The 17667-nt window shown below is 34.4% G+C and overlaps 1 protein-coding gene across 2 annotated transcripts in view; it reads right to left on the bottom strand.

The window, feature by feature from the left end:
- NIPBL (NIPBL cohesin loading factor) overlaps nucleotides 1-17667 on the bottom strand; it is a 275411-nt gene that overhangs the window by 95021 nt on the left and 162723 nt on the right. For both annotated transcript variants that reach the window (XM_036758735.1, XM_036758741.1), the window contains exons 7-9: nucleotides 10892-11052; nucleotides 9840-9936; nucleotides 5960-6574 (exon numbers count right to left, since the gene is read on the bottom strand). In XM_036758735.1, coding sequence (XP_036614630.1) covers nucleotides 5960-6574; nucleotides 9840-9936; nucleotides 10892-11052 — 873 coding nt within the window. The remainder of the gene's footprint in view (nucleotides 1-5959; nucleotides 6575-9839; nucleotides 9937-10891; nucleotides 11053-17667) is intronic.

Genomic DNA, 17667 nt, shown 5'->3' with positions numbered 1-17667 from the left:
CATACATTACTACATTAAGGCTATCAGTTATAAATCTAGATATTTTAATGCCACTTCAAAATGAGTGTTTTTCCTGCTATTTAAGTTTTAAATTATATTGTCATCATGAAAGACAAAAAATATTTCATGTAAAAAGAGTTGTATGATGCCACAAATTTCGATTATATTTATAAGAAGCATGTTAAATTTAACAATTTTTTCACCACTATTCCACTTGTCTCTGTCCTAATTTCTATTATATTTAAAAGAAGCATGTTAAATTTAACATGTTTTACCCGCAAACACTATACCACTTGCTCTATGTCCCCTAGTTTCTGCTCTCTTCAGTACATTTTAAAATGTTTCATTGATGCCTTTTCTTGCCTTTCTTTGATCTATTATCATAACTCCTTATTCATCTCTTGTTTCCCAGTAAGTTTCTCTACCCCCAGAAATAAATAAAAGTCTACCATATAATCAGGAAAGAACCTATTTGGTCATGTCTGAAACGGGTATATATTTCATTCTACACTTATGGTTGGTCCACTGCCTAACACGAGGAGAGACACATGAATAATGTCAGTCTTCTGGTGCTGTGGTTGCTTAATGCGTTTGATCAGCTAGTTCTTAGGTTTTTGATAGTTTATCATTACAATGTAGTTATATAAATTGTTCTCTTGGCTATGCTCAATTCATTTTGAATCACTTAGCACAAGTTTATGTGAATTCATCTCTTTAATTGCTTCTTATGACACAATCATATTTCAATACATACATATACCATAATTTGCTTAGCCACTCTCCAGCTGGTGAGCATCTACTTTGTTTCTAATTCCTTAATATTACAAAAAATGCAATTATGAATATTTGTGTACACAAAAGAACATTCCGTCTGTCTTTAATCCCTATCAGACATAGGTCTAGTAGTGTTATTGTTGGGTTAAAAGATACATGTAGTTCTGAGACATTTGGGGTTTACTTTCAAATTGATTTCAAGAATGGTTGGACTACTTAGTTCACAACTCTATCAACAGTAAATCAACATATCTGTCCTCCTATATCTTTTGCAATTATAGCTATTTCTTTTTGCCATCCTTAACAAATTAATGGGTGTGAGGTAGAACCTCAGTTATTTTTAATCCGTAGTTCTATTATTATTATTATTATTACTCTTACCGATTTTCATACAGTTGTTGATTGCCTTTCTTCTTTTGAAAATTGCCTATTCATCCTTTGACCATTTTTTTTTATTATGGATTGGCTCTTATTCTTATATATTTGGATCAATTACTTATGTATCTGGAATAGAAGTTTTCCCTGTAGTTAACTGTTTCCCTTCTAATTCTTGTTGCACTGATTTTATTGGTACAAAGTTTTTCAGTTTTATGTAATCAAAACTGAACATTTTATTTTCTGTGACCATCTCTATCTTTTGTTTCATCAAGGGATCCTTTCCAATTCATAGTTGAGAATTTCCTTCTCTGCTCCTTTAGTTTATGACAGGACCTCAAATCAATGGACTATACCCATTGGAAGTTTACTGTGGTATAGGGTGTGAAATGCTGAGCTAAACCTCATTTCTGCCAGACTGTATTCCAATTTTCCCAGCAGGTATGTCAACAGTGAGTCCTTGTCCCAGTATCTGGAGTCCCTGGGTTTATCAATCATTATGTTTCCATGTTCAATGTCCGCTGGTTCTTATATACCTAATCTGTGACAGTGATAGACTTCCACTACTTACGGATGAATATACATATATATATATATATATATATATATGTATATGTAAAATTACAAGAAGTAACTCTTTGGTCACTTGATTAGTAAAGCAGTGACTCCACAAATTAATTTCAGCAATATTTCTATATATTGGCATAGGTCAACTATGAACAAATAGTCTTCCCCATTATTTAAATATTGCTTTACTTGTTTAAAGACGATTTTGTATTCTTAAGAGCATCTTGATAGGCAGTTTCCCAGAAATTTAAAACATTTTATAATTATGCTAAAAGGAATTAATTTCTCCATCTCTTCCTTTTAGACTTTGTTGGTAATTTAAAGAAAGGCTGACAATTTTTGTGAGCTGACTTTGTATCTGGCTACTTTACTCGTTGTTGTTTTAATTAGTTTTTAGTTGCATTTTTAAGGATTATGTGAACTGGAGGTGTCATTTATGGCCTAGAGCCAGATTAAAATGCAATTGGGAAATATTTAACAACAACAACAAAACGTATACATAATACAACATAGAAAATAATTTTCTAAGTCAATATGCTGCCCCTCAGGGACATTTCTAGTTATGTTTGACCCCACTGATCTAAACCATCTACAAAATGATAGTTTAGTTTCATCTTTGCCTATGCTCATCTCTTAATTTTTTTTCTTACAGCTAACATATCCAGAATGATATTAAATAAAAGTGGTGACATATTTGCTTTAAACCTATCTTTTTGGAAACATCTTTATCAATTTTTCCACTATAGATAATACCTGTTTTTGGTTACAGGTAGATATTGTTTATCATATTAAGGAAGAGTCTATTACTATATTTTTTAATGTTTTATGTATGCTTGTTCAGGTTATGCATAAGGCTCAAAAGATGCCTACACGTTCCACTCCTTCGTCCATATTTGTATACCTCTCTCACAAATCCTAATTATTTCAAACAAATTCTTGCTACTTCTTTACCTTTTAACTAGTATATTCCTATTTCTCTTTTGATCCCTCACATTATACCATCAAAATAGCATACAGCCTTTGTGTACATATGCTCCTTAACTCAAAGAACCTTGTAGTCAGAGGGAGCAGAGGGAATCCATCTTTCCCCCACATTAGTACATAACTGCCATTATTTACTTTCTTGCAATTGTGTATAATTGCCTTTCTAGATTTCTCTTGCCTTTTCATTTCAATCTCTGCTCACTTCTGATATTTTAAAAAAAATTCTCTATTCTATTCTGTTAAAGGTTCATTTTCTCCCGTATGACATTATACTCTATTTTGCAGGATAAAACATCATTTATATTGTTATATTTTTATTATATTATTATAAGAAGTCTCATTTATTATTAAAAGAAGTCATTTGCCCTTTGGAATATTGTATTCAATGATTTTATCTCCTTTTTTGTAGCTACAGCCTAGTATTATTGTGGGATCATAACTGATTCCTTGAGACTTGAACTCTTAACATAGTATTTTCTCTTTATCTTGAAAGATCTGGAGTTTGGCTCTGGTATTTCTTGGTGCTTTCAAGCTATAGTTTCTTTCAGGAGGTTTTCAGTAGATTCTTTCTATTTTCATGTTGCCCTCTGCTTCTAATAAATGAGCCAATATTCTTTATTATTTCTTGATGAACAGTATCCAAGTTTTTGTGTTTGGTAACAAGTTTCCGGAATCTGATGACTCTTATGTAATCTCTTTTGGACCTGTTTTCAAGGTGAATTGTTGTATCCCCGTTGCTTAGCACAGTGTCTGACACATAGTAGGCACTTAATAAATGTTTATTTATTGATGGATTTTTTAATCTTTTAACTCAGAATATTTATTGTTGTTTCATAGAGTCACTGAGTTCTAATTGTTGTTATGTTTGCAAGGAGTTCATTACTTAAGGTTTCCTACATTTATTCTAAACAGTTTTCTTTCCACTGATTTACTCCAGAGTTCTTATTTCAGTTCTAATATCACTTTTTATCTCTTGCTTCATTTTTTCTGGCCCCATTTTTGTAGTTTTTGCAAACTATGGCATGTTTTTTTCCTTCTGCATCTCTACTAAAACATGTTATGGAATTAATCTTTTTGTCTGAGTTTATTAGCTCTTAGGCTTCTGTTAAACTATACTATTTCTATTTATGTTTTACCTGGTGTGGACCCTCTCCCTAAGTTCCAAGGCTATAGGTAATTTTACTATAGTAAGGGTTTGGTTTTCTAGTGTAAGATCTCTCCCATCTATTGCTAATTTCTGGTTGTCTTTTAACTTTGCAGTTTTGGATTAGATGGAGGCATTTTCTTTTTGTATCATTTGGTTTTCCCCTTACGTTCTTTGAAGGGGAGTGCATGGTAGACTTGGACTTCTCTATAATGGTTCCTAATATCATTGGGTCTGAATCTGGGTCAGAGAGAGTTGAGAAGTAGAAGCCCACAGACTTTGTCACCAGATTACAGTGGGAGTGACAAATACCTTCTTTTTCATATAGGACCAGGTCAGTAGCCTCAGAAAAATTCTACATCAATTACACTTGCCTAAGTTTCAATCAAGTCATATCTAAATCTTTACATATTGTTTAAAAATACAAATGCTAATTTAAAAAATCTTCAAAGAAAGGATGTACTTTCAGGATGCCAATAAAGCCTTTAAAAAGATCTATTCATTTTTCCCCTCAATTTCCCCAAAATTATCACAAATATTTCTAGTGGGAGGCCTAAGTCTATCCATTTAACTTTCAAAATTTCTGTCCAGTTCATGAGTATAAACTTTGAACAAATTCACATAAAGTGCAACAAACAGAAGAAGCCGACAATACATGTTTTTCAACAAAAATGAAATGTACAATATATAATCAGTTATCCTGATTGTTAATTAGCATATTATTTGCAAAACACAAGCATTTCATGTTTTCTAGGCATTAAAATTAGCATATTATGTAGGTGAATCTTACTCCTTTAACTCTTTTCTCAGCAAGTTTTCTTTTATCTACTTTTTGTCACATAATGAAAAAATCCACACAAACATGAAGTTCTACCTAGCTGAAAAAAATTCATTTAACGATAACCCCCAAAGAGGAAACATGAGACTAGAAAGCAGACCAAAAAATATTTTAAATAATAACTGAAAGCACAAAATAATTGCCGGACCTTTCTATTTTTTTCTTCAGGATAGGAATCTATTCATTGAGGAAAACCATAAAATCACTATAACATCTAAACTGGACTGCCTTATCAGAAAGACTCTTTAAAATGATCAATTTTTTTTTTCACTGAATCCTTGCTATCAGGACCTTAATTTTATTTGATCATTTTCTAAAGTCATTGTGTCTTAAAGTTCCATTATTAAGTAATATAATGTGAATACTAGGTGAATGTGAAAGAATACTTACTTGACTCACAGTAAATCGCAACTGTATGAATTCTGAAAAGTCCGACTCCAAATACTACCTTAATGAGATACATCACACAATCCAAATGACACGACTGCAAATGATGACCTAAAAACCTAAGCAAATCCATAACCTTCTCCTAAATGTAATAAAGAGCTGTCTTGGCTTTGGCACAAACTAATTGCAGATACATAACTCTTATGTATTCTACTTACGGAACAGAAGTGATACAAACGCCAATGAACATTTTAGTAGAAAAACATCCAAGATAATAGCTAGTCTTTATATATACATATACATATATATATGTGTGTATATATATATATATATATATATATATATATATATATATATACACACATATATATATATGTATATGTATACACACACGGCTTTAAGGTTTGTAACATGCTCAACTTATGTTTACTCATTTGACCCTCAAACAAAGCTGTAAGGTAGGTGCTATTATTATTATTCATATTGTAGACAAAGAAGCTGTGCCAGAAAGAGGTTAAGTGACTTGCCCAGGGGCACTGTCTGATTAAAACCCAGGTATTCCTGACTCCATCACTCTATATACTATATCACCTAGCTTCCATAAATACGACATGACATGATGTGATAATATAACACATAACTGTGGTATATCACCTAGAGAAATCATCAATATTTTTTCCAACAATTACTTCTATAAAAAAAATCAGGATTCAAGAAGTTAACTTCCACTTGGTACTGGTCATAAATTAAAGAAGGAGAAGCATGGATGGTTATAAAGTATAAAATGTGGTAAAACAAGAAATTTGTAAAATTATCATATAAAATTTTCTGAGAGGATGACAGGGTAGGTAAGGCAACAAAAAACAGGCAACAAGGCATAACCATTTTACCTTTATCTTGAACTTCCTTTGAAAAACGTTCCCTTTCAATAGCCGATTCCCGTTCTATCCTCTCAATTTCAGCCAATGCATCCAATTCTACTTCATCGTACAGCGTTCCTTGTTGCTGAGATTGTACCACAGAAGTCTGAGGTTGTTTTGCAGTAACTGACGTGTTCTGTTGTAAAACAGGCACTTGTTGTGCCTGAAGGAATGCTGTCTGTTCATGTTGTGGCAAACACGGCGCAGCGTTTAGTGGGCGGTTTACATCCTGTGGCGTAATGGGTGTTTTCGAAGTTTGTCCTGGGTACTGCACATTGAAAGGAATATCACTCTCTGATACATTGCTATTTTCTATACCAGAAAGCATATCTTCCTGCTGGTCCATATCTGAAGATCTTACACGAGAAAGTCTTAACGTAAGTTTAGTAGAGTCCTTAGATGGAGAACTAATGATATCATACATTGCAGCTTTTTCACTCTGGTCTTTCTCATCTTTGCCTAACTTCATTTTCTTTTGTTTCTTTTGTTTTCTTTCTGGTGAATCTAATAATATGTCAGGTGGAACATCTCTAGGTGAAGAATAGGGTGGAGGTTGAGACTGTAGGATTAATGGTGGTCTTGATCCTAGAAAAACAATTCAAAAGGACTGAACAGTTATGCTGGTATGGATCTTTTGTATCTATCCATGGAATAGTAGAAGTATTAAATATGTAGTAATATATGTCCGTTCTAAAGCAGCTACTAAAAAGGGTAATGTAATTCATTATGCCCACGAAAAGAATTTATTCAACTAACCACAGGTAACAAATACGCTTTGCAAAAAACTGGGCTGGCCAAATACTGGACACAGAAACTCTATGGCAATTATGATTTAATGCTATGGGCTACACTTTTGAAAGGTTACAGGAATCTAACTACAGCAAAAGGAAGAAAGAAGAAAATGTTTAAAACTTCTCTAGTCTCCTCTTACAAACTCAGGCAGCATGGCAGAGTGGACAGTACAGTAAACTTGGAGTAAGACTTGGGTGTGAACCTCTCATTAGCCAATAACTAGTTCTATAACCCTAGACACGTCACTTAATGTCTCCTACTCTCAGTCTGTCATCTATAAAATGGGCATGATTATAACACCTACCTCAGAGAATTTTTTTGAGCAACAAATTAAATAAGAGAGCTTTGTAAACTTTAGCACACTATATAAATGTTAGCTACTTACAGCAGGATTAAGCTATTTAAGCCATTAAAGCTTAAAGCTGTACTCAGCCTTTTGGGACATCCTGTACTAAACAGTTAACAGGCCTCAGCAAGTGACAAGGCTCAAAACGTTTCCACTCAAAGAAAACATTACATGCCACGTGTGAAGAAAAGTATATTAAAACAAGAATTAGGCTTGTCCTGTCTGACCCCAGTGGGGCAAAACTAGGCACTGTGGATTGAAGTAGTAAGAGGCAAACACAGGCTTGATGTAAAGAAAAACTTCCTAATAATCCGAATTCTCCAAAAGCAGAATGGATTGCCTTGGGAGGTACTAAATTCCTTCTCACTGTAGGTCTTGAAAAAAAAAAGGTCAAAGAGTACTTATTGGACATATCGTAGAGATAACTTTCTCAGATATGGATTTGACTAGAGCAGAGGTGGGGAACCCATGACCTTGAGGCCACATGTGGCCCTCCATGTCCTCAAGTGAGGAACAAGGTCCAAGACTGGATTCAGTCAAAGGGCGGTACTAGAGGGCATAGAAGGCTGCTCCCTGCCGCCACCCCCCCCCACATGCATCTTAATATATTTTATGCAGCAGGACACTAAAGTATCTCTGAAGATGTTTTAGAACAAACTCAGTGGCAAAAGTTTTCTGAATGAATAGCAAATTGCCTCTGCAAACATTAAATACCAAAAAAAAGACGTTGAGGAGACTTTCATTGCTCTTGAACACTGTGCACATTGCTTAAAGGAACAAAATATACTAAAGAATTGTAAATAAGTTTTTTTTTTTGTTTCTATCATGCACATGAAAGAACAGAGCCATAAAGACATACAATACCACTAATTGGTTCTATGAAGGCTAGTTAGGTAATGTAGCATTAAGCAGGGGCAACATTATTATTAGCAGTACTGTTATCATCATCATTATTATTCTTAGTGCCTATATTTACATAATGTTTTATGGTTTGCAAAGCACTTTGTACACATTAACTCATTTAATTAAAGTCAAATTAATCAGGTTCATATAGATAGCCCAAAAAAAACCCCAACCCCAAAACATCAGAGAAGGGTTTGATTATAATGAATATGAGCAGTTCTTAACAAAAAGACACTGATCAGAATGAGTCTAGGTATGGTGTGCATATATATTTCTTTCTGTTCTTAGTACTATTATTTTTCTTGGGAAACATTGTTTTTCCTCACTTTTCTAGGGTAATTCTTCCTGGATGTTTTTTTGATAACAATGCATTATTTGGTTATATGTCTTACAATTTCTATTATGTCAAAAACTTTCTAAATATCATATTCTAGTCTTGAAACATTTAAATATCTGGGCAACAATAACAAAGCGTCATGGGATCGCAGATTCACAATTTACAGTGATCTTCCTTTACCTCAATTTCAGTATTTCAGAAATGAGGAAGCTAAATGCTAAAAGTGACAGAGTCTGAATCTGAACCTGGGTCCCCTCATCCCAAATCCATCACTCTTTTCAATCCTGCATATTCAAAGAACTAAGAATCAGAGCTTAAATGTAATACAATTTGAAATCAGATATTTTCTATTCATGAACATTGGGTATAGAAGAAAGCCAACTAATAAACATCTAAATGTACAAAACAGATAAATTGAAGAAATTAAAAAAGATTATTTGCTTCACAGAAATATTCACTTTAGAAAGCTCCTCTAATGCATTTAAAATAAAATCTGATTTATAAATAATGTTTTAGGAACATCTGTACTGCTCTGAAATGAATATTTTGGATGGGAAACTATGTACAACAACATGACAGTTGTTGCTATGAAATATCAATCAGTAGTTCTTTTTCTTGAGTATGTTTACATGGGACTCTAAGAGTAGTCTAGCAAGAAACACGATTTGATTCTCCATTTGTTGTAATTCATACAGGAACCACACTAGACAAATTTGTAAGATTCTAACATATTCCTTGGGCACTTTAATAATCTTAGGCTAATTTGCCATGGGTTCATTTATCGCTTAATCTATCACCATCTAACCGATGAAAAACATTCAAGTATTTGCATTGCACTATTGCTATTACTTACAAAATATTGCAGTTTAATACTTATTAATTCTCCTAGGAAATATCACTTTTCATGCTGGTTGTTAGTGAGACTTTATACTTTTGTGCAAGAGAAGGTACTTGAATACAGGGAGTATCAAGTGAAAAATTAACATTTTCCCAAATGGTTCATACCTCACTCAAGAATCTGAATGATTCAAGGAGATAAAATATACCTTAAATTATACTGTTAATTTCAGAGATACATCTGTAGTTTGGTTGCAACTCAATCAGAAAGTTAAACATCCTTCTATAAATATTAATAATGAAAACTCATTCTGGTAGCAAACATTATTTGATCTTAAAGGAAAGGAACTGGAGAGACTGTCATTTTTGTCAAGGTCACAAAACGAATCATTTTAGAAAGTGAGAAAAAAAAATTCACATTTAAATGTTTCTTCCCAAATACCAAGAATCTAGAAGAAATCAACTAGAAGATAATATACCTATATAGACTTCTTTAAATTACTGCATTGCTGGCGGAAGACGGAGAATTCTGAAGGGCAAATGCCTAAAGATGTAGTTACTCATTTGAAAAGAGAAACTCATATAATATTTTTAAGGTAATCAACCGATGAGATGAATTAAAACTACAATAATACCTTTAGGAGTTCCATCACTTCCGGCTGGGGAGCACACTGGCTGTGGAGACCTCAAAGGAAAAGATGCAGCATTCCTCATTGTTGAAGAATCTCCATCCTAAGAAAATAATCATAAATGTGCATGTCAAAGAGAAATTTCTTAGCAGTGTTAAAGAAAAAATACTAAATATCAATACTTCAATGATATGCAAAGGGTCAGTAATTCAAAACTATAATTTTTCCACATCTTCCTGTTTCTTCTTGATTTAATATCTCAGAATCAAGTACTTCATGTTTCAAAAAATAATGCATCGGCTAAGCATGGCAAGGAAAAATAACTAGTAGCACTATATAATATGCTTCCCTTTATTTCTGGTTGCCTTTTTCAATTATGGGTTTCACAAAAGTCTATGTGACCACCATAACACTGAAGAAATGAATTGTAAATTTACTAAGTTCAAAATAATTTGAAAATTTCCATAAACTTGACCAACAAAGATACCATTTCAGATAGATGATATTGGTCGTAAAGTGAAAGGTCTATCCAGAAAAAAAGTTAAAAGTGGAGAACCACAAGACAGGCTCTTCCTGATCCCCTAACTTACCACTTTCCAGCAAATGAAAAGAGAAAGTGCTAGATAATTTTTTGTTGCACAACTTATATGCAAAAGTTCTACTGAACACACCAAAATTTTAACATGCTTAAAATTTTAACAGTAGCAGTAAAAGCAAAAGTCAACCTTAGAATCACAAAACTAGACAGGATCTATAGTGCAGCTTCTTTATTTATTGATATTATTGAAAATAATGAAAATAGCTGCCACAATGTAGTGCTTTATATTTCATAGAGCTTTTTTTTTTCATTTAGTCTTCATAACAACTCTGTGAAGTAGGCAGGGCATGTATTGTTACCTCCATTAAATAAACTGTGGCCCAGAGAGATTAAGTCACTTGCCCAAAGTCATACAGCTCCTAAATAGCAGAACCATGACTAGAACCCAGGTTATGATGTAATGTAACAAAATAGTAAAACTACCCCTTTACCTTAAAAATAGTGACTTTTTTTTACATACATCACTACTTAGCCTGTGCACCATGTGTAGGTAGTCGTCACTTGAGCCATGTCTAGGATTATCAGCATGATGATTAGCTGAATTGCCAGACAACTGACCAGAAACTTTATTATCATGCATGTTTCTCAGCCCACTTGGGACAATGGGACTTGATACTGATGCTGAAATTAGAAAGAATAATAAAATTAACAGCTTTTCAGGAAGAAAAAAATTTATAACTACTTGGAGTATACTGAAAATGTTTAATCAATTACAAACAATAGTCAGATATTATGGTGTAATAGCCAATTAATTTAATTTTCAGACTAGGAGAAAGTGCAAAAAAAAATCATAATTTTTGAGTAAATAGCTGAAAAGATATTTGTAAATACAGTGAATTTTAAAATTATAATAACTTTTTGCTCAAAATCTATAGCTGGAATATATTAACATTTTTATCTTTAACAAAATAGTATTTTATACATACATATACATATCAACTATGTAAATAATCAAAATAGCCTTTGCAGTACAAAATCTGCTTACTCAATTTCAACTTCTCTATTAGAAGCTGAATCTTTAAACAGATTTGGTAGCATTGGGCTTTGTCATAAATATGGGAAAGTATTTCCTAAGCGAGGAAAGCTCACTTTAACTACCTGAAAACTAGAAAGTGATTAACCATGCAATAACATATGCCATTCAACTGAATTACTCATTTGATTTTACCCCATGATCCCTCATTAGTAATTTCTGTGAAGAGAAAAAAAAATTCACTTTTATAATAGTGGTACGAATAAAATATAGAGTCATATAAACCCACCCCCTCCTCCTAACTTTCCTTTTTCTGTTGAAGACACCACCGTTCTTCCAGTCAGTCACTCAGGTCACAAGTTTGTATTTATTTTGTATTTTTTATATTCGCGTTGTCTCCCTTGTTAGAATGAAAGCTCCCTGAAATAAGAAACTGTTTCATTTCTGTCTTTGTGCCCCAGAATCTAGTATGGTACCTGGCCCACAATGGGTACTTAACCAATGCTTTACTGTTGGGCATTCCCCTTATCCAATTAGTTGCCCAGTCTTGTTGATCCTGTTTCCTCAACATTATAAAGATCTCTAGCACTATATGGCTTTATAATCTAATACTAGAAATTGAAGCTTCCCAAATCTTCCCATCTAAGGTTATTCCATTTTACTATGCTGCTAACTGTATCAAGTTCATTGTCAACTCCACATACTCACTAAAGGGAAACAACGTCTTCTTTCATTTAGGTAACATTTTATTATAGCTATTGTTAATGGAAAGACTTAAGCAGTTCCAGACCAAAATTCAATTTTTTGAATTTTGGCAAAAGCTTTTTCCAACGAAAGAACACACCATAGAACCATGGAAACAATTTATATTTATACATGATGCACTTAAAATAGTTGTATAATTCCTGTTAATGTATTTTTCTAAAATCTTTTCTCTAAATTGTACTTATACTTTTTCATAAAATCACTCTAAATTAAGGGACATAGACTTTAGTAAAGAAATACACTAATAGAGATTTTTACAGCTCTACAGGCCTTCAGAGATCATCTTGCCCAAGAAAACGGAAGCCTAAACAGGTTAAATGAGGTTGATATTGTTGTATATCTAATTAATAGCAAAGCTAGGACTAATGTGCAGAGTTAGATAAATTCATCTTACACATAGGTAAGTAAATAGAATTTGCGCAGATAGTAAATTTTGTGGAGAGTACTTACAACTACAGGATTTAGAAATGGCTTCTCAAAGGAGGGGACATGAACAGAGCTTTAGAGGGCACAAGCAATTCAAAGCAGCAGAAATGAAGGAGAGCACTCCATGCCTGTGCGAAAGTCATGGAGGTGGGAGATGGACCATCCTTGAGGGCAGGGACTTTAGTCTTTGTACTCCCAGTGACTGGCCCAGGGCCTGGTACAAAGGAGTTTAAAAAATGCTTATTCATCTGAACTGAACTGACTACTAGCTATTTGACAAATTAAATATGCTCCATCTCTTTGCCAAGTGCCTAGAATGCACTCTCCTCATATCCACAGGTGCAGCCATGAAGTCTCCCCTGGTCCTCTCTGCTTAAAGCAGAAAAAATTAACCTGAGGCCTGGGAACCTGTTTTTAGAAAAATACTTTGTTAAGTGTATTTCAATGTAATTGGTTTCCTCTGTAATACTATTTTATGCATTTAAAAACATTATTCAAAGAATGGATCCAAAGGCTTCATCAGATTGTCAACGGACAACGACATGACAAAAAAGGTTAAGAATTCTTTAAAGTGTTTTCACTTATCTCTAATTTTGCGAGATTACACTGTCTAAATCTTTCCTTTGGCCATCATATGCTACATTATATTATACTTATCCATGTATATGTTCTATCTCTGTAGCATCTAAGGTCTTTGAGGTCTGTAACTATGTCGTTTAAGAATACATGTTTCCTACATCTAGAACATATTAGGAATTATTGAAAAGGCTATGGAACAAATTCTAAGTCCACCCACTAAAGACCAGGCCCTTAAGACCTCACCACTCTATTATTGCAACAGGTCTCCCTTACTCTGTTCTCTGGCTTTCAATGCATTTGGCATGTAAATGTCATATTTTTGTTCCTCATGACATCAATTCATTTGGGAAAACATTTATTAAATGCCTTTTATATGCTAGAGACAGAAAAACGAAAAGCAAGGAAATTACATTTTACACATTTCCATTATATCATGTCTTTCCTCAGAAATAAGTTGTTCCTTACTGGTCTCCAAAGTGGAATGCCAATAATGACCCCCAGCTGTGGCAGGAACCCAAACAATTTGTAATTAACACTAATCAGGAGGGCCACACCCACCCTTTCCTATGATAGGCATGCTTTTCTTTACATCAAGCCCAAGCAAATCCTTTACCTATTATTCCCCAATACTCCACTATTCCAACTCTTTCCTTTTATGTGTAAGCTCCCAACAGCTTCCCTTCTAAACCAGGCATTGGCCCCTCAAAGGAGTTAAAACCTAATTGAAACCCAGCCACCAGGGCTGTTTGGGAAACTTCCCACCCACCATACCCAGTATTTGCTATCTAGTGGCTGAAGGTGTTCTCTGTGCTCCAAGGCAGTGACTAGCAAGAATCCTGTGTAGTTTGGGGTGGGACAGACTGGGTCATGTAAGATAAACAGGCACGGCATCACAGATCTTAATATTTTATCTTCCCCCCAAATCCAGCCTTTTCCCAAACTTTCCCTATTATAATCTAGCGTTTCACTATCCTGCCAGTTATCCAAGTCTGCAACCACTGGGTCTTCCTTTAACTCCTCACTTTCAATCACTCCATATAATAGAGCAATTATCAAATTTTGTCATTTCTGTCTCCACAACATATCTCACATCCCCTGCTCTATACCACCCAGTTTAATCGTTCAACATCTCTACCTGGGCTACTGCAATGGCCTCCTAATTAGGTCTCTCTGCCTCAAGTGTCCCCTTGTTCCAATGCATTCTTCATATAACTTGTCAAAGTGATTTTTCCTGAAGCACAGGTCTGGCTATGTCACAACCTCCTCCCATACTTCAATAAATTCCAGTGGCTCTATATTGACTCTGGGATCACAAATAAACTCCTCCATTTGGTAATTAATGCCCTTCAAGATCTGTCCCCAAACTACCTTTTCAACCTCGTAACACACTATTCCTCTCCCTGAACTCTACTGTCCAACAAAACTTGCCTTCTTGCTGATCCTCAAACACATATGGAAGTACAACTAAGATATTCAAATATGAATAGGAAATTAAAGCATGATATCATCCATTAAGCAGAACCACATAAAGACAAAGATTTGTATTATATTGAACTGAATTGAAACTGAGACTTGAATTGAAACCAGAGACAATTCACTTTTGCTTTTATTTTTTTTTGCATTGTGTATGGTGAACAGCTACACACAAACATGACTTTTGCAGAAAAGCTGTTATGTTTACCATTATAACCTTTATTTGATTATTGTATTTTTCAATTAAAAAAGTATATTTAAAAAGCAAATTTAGCGGCTTAGCTAGTTACAATGATGAACTTAACTGAATAATTAATTACTAACAAAAATTATTTACATTTTCACCTTATCCCCCAGGACATACACAAAGATTTAAAAAATATAATGAAGCATATTCAAGTGACATTACTTCCACTAAAAATATTTTCATTGATAAAGTTTTAGTGAGAGCAAAAAAGGTTTTATTTTCCTATCATTAATAAAAGATATTTGAAGAACATTTATTTCACCTTTATCTTACCCTCTGAAATTTCTGGTTTTGAGTAGGTTTTATATTGTACATAACATTTTAGTATAATAGCACATATATAATTTATAAATAAATATACAATACATATATTGCCAGTGCACACTCAAACACTTTTTATAGAGGGGTGCATGATTAAAACAGTGGCAAACTCCAGCTTTTAGCTATTTATTATCTGGCTTCAAAGAACCTTATTTCTAGCCTTCATCTGAATTGTCTACTTTGGTCAGGCTGTCATATTAAAAATATGGAGCACATGAACGTTCTTTATCCATCTAGCCTCTGCACATCCTCTCACCTAGCCCATTTAAAAAGGCCCAGTTCAAGTCTTACACCTCCTCTACCAACATCTTTCTCAGCTATTTTACTTTATCCTGATCTCTTTCTACTCCTACTTCCTATAACACTAAACTGGCACCACAAAATTTACCATTTCCTTACATATGTTAAAATTTCAATAAAGAATTTCTGTAGAAGAATTTTTAAATCACGATCAGAATTATAGAGAAGTTGACAGAAAGCTGGCCTTGGAGGGAGAAGATCTGACAGCCAGAGGCCATGTATGACCCTGAGCAAATTTCACCTCTTATGTTTCAGGCAACTCTCTAAGACTATAACTTTTAGGGAAGGACTTGATGTGAACTGGCATAGAGGAAAAAAAATGAAATATGTTCTGATAGTAAAGAGGTGGGAAGAGTTGTTATGAAGACCTGAGATCACAGAGGATCCCAAAAGTATTAGATTCAGAGCTCAAACAGACTTTAAGAGATTGGATAAGCCCAGTCAGGAATCAAAGCTACACTACTACAGAACTGGACAGAGGTTGAACTGGGGAGGTTGGACTAGGGGCAAAAAAGGGAGAAAATAAGGAAATCTGATTATTAAATTAGACTTGCTATCTTGATGTGGGAAACAGGCAGGACCTTGGAAAAAAGTGCAGAGCAGGCAAAGTTTGTCTACTACTATCAGATCCTCCCTTTATGGGAGTGGAAGTGGAAGCTTCTGCTTCTTTTCTCCTTTTCCTGCTTTCTTCCAATGCTCTGCCCCTATCTGGATGAAGGAGAAACCTAAGCACACTTATGTGGCAGTCTGATTCTCTTAAGACTATCACTCTGGCCTGCTCCCAATTTCCTCTAGCTCTTTTCTCCCCAAGTTCTCAATGAGTAATATATATCTCGTGGGGGTATAGATTTGATTGTCTTATTAAAATAATTGATTTTAAAATATAAAAATTTTATCCTCAGGATATTTACATTTTACAAAAGAGTTTTATAAATTAAATGATTCCAGAAATATGAAATTCTTTCCTTCCTTCAAGGTCTGTTACATGTTTTATCTCTTCCATGAGGCTTTCTCTAATTCTCCCAGCTCGAAGTAATCTCTCCCTTATTAAGTATGGACCTCTCTTTTGCATTTATTTTAACTTACAGAGATTTAATGTACATGTCTTATATTCTCATCTATATTGTAAGGCCATTTAGGGAGGGGACTGTGACCAATTTTATCTATGTATCCCCACTTCTTGGATAAATGAATGCTGAATATAAGTTGCAGATTTAGCTCTGGCAACTGTTAAAAGGGATTTCAATAAAGGGAAGGTTTGGTAGATAACAAAGCTAAGTGGAAGGAACGAACATATGACAAACAATTGTCTAGGGCAGTAGTCTTTCAGAAGCTCCAATGGGTTATGGCAAGACCTCAAGGGAAGATGGGAAGCATCCCATTATCTCTGTAGTCGTCAATGATGTGCTTGAACCCTACCTGCCCTTTCACCTATTATCATTCAATATTCCTCTACTCTTTTCCTTCTCAATCCCCTTGTTTAAGTGCCCAAATTCTCTCCTTCTGTTTTGGGTATGGGCCCCTCTAGTTGATTATAACCTGTGTTTAGGGAACGAGAATGAGAAGTTACTCAGACAAAATTGTACTAGTGTGCACTCTGAGCCTATAGCCCCTTACCCAGATCGCTTTGTGGGTCTCAGGACCCCCTGGGCAGATCCTTTAGTCTTAGGGAATGGCAAGTGAATAAGACAACTGTTCCAGGAGCCCCAACTCTATCTTCTGTCTCATAAGATGAACAGAAATGTATTATTTGTATTACAAATCTCATTGCTTTATCTTTCCCCCAGATCCACTCTTCGTACTAACATCTCTATTTTTGTCAAGGATATCCCCATCTTTAAAGTCACCCAGGCTTACAAACAATAAACCATTCTCAATTCCTCACTTTCATTTTCTTCACAATCAATCAACTGCCAACCTTATTGATTCTACCCTCCAGTCATCTCTTGCATCCAGTCCATTCTCTCTACTCATACACGGTCTCATCAGCTTTCACTTGGATTACTGTAATAGCTTCCTAATCTGTTTCCCAGGCTCACTTTCGCCATTCAAATCCATCTTCCACATCACTGTCAAAGTGATATGCCTAAAGCACAGGTTTGACTATGTTAATCCCTAACTCAATAAACTGCAGTGGTCCCCTACTGACTCT

The sequence above is a fragment of the Trichosurus vulpecula genome, chromosome 1 (genome assembly GCF_011100635.1).
Source record: "Trichosurus vulpecula isolate mTriVul1 chromosome 1, mTriVul1.pri, whole genome shotgun sequence".
Classification (NCBI taxonomy): Eukaryota; Metazoa; Chordata; class Mammalia; order Diprotodontia; family Phalangeridae; genus Trichosurus; species Trichosurus vulpecula.
Note: the sequence above shows the minus strand (reverse complement) of the source record. Positions and strands in the feature narration are given on the sequence as shown.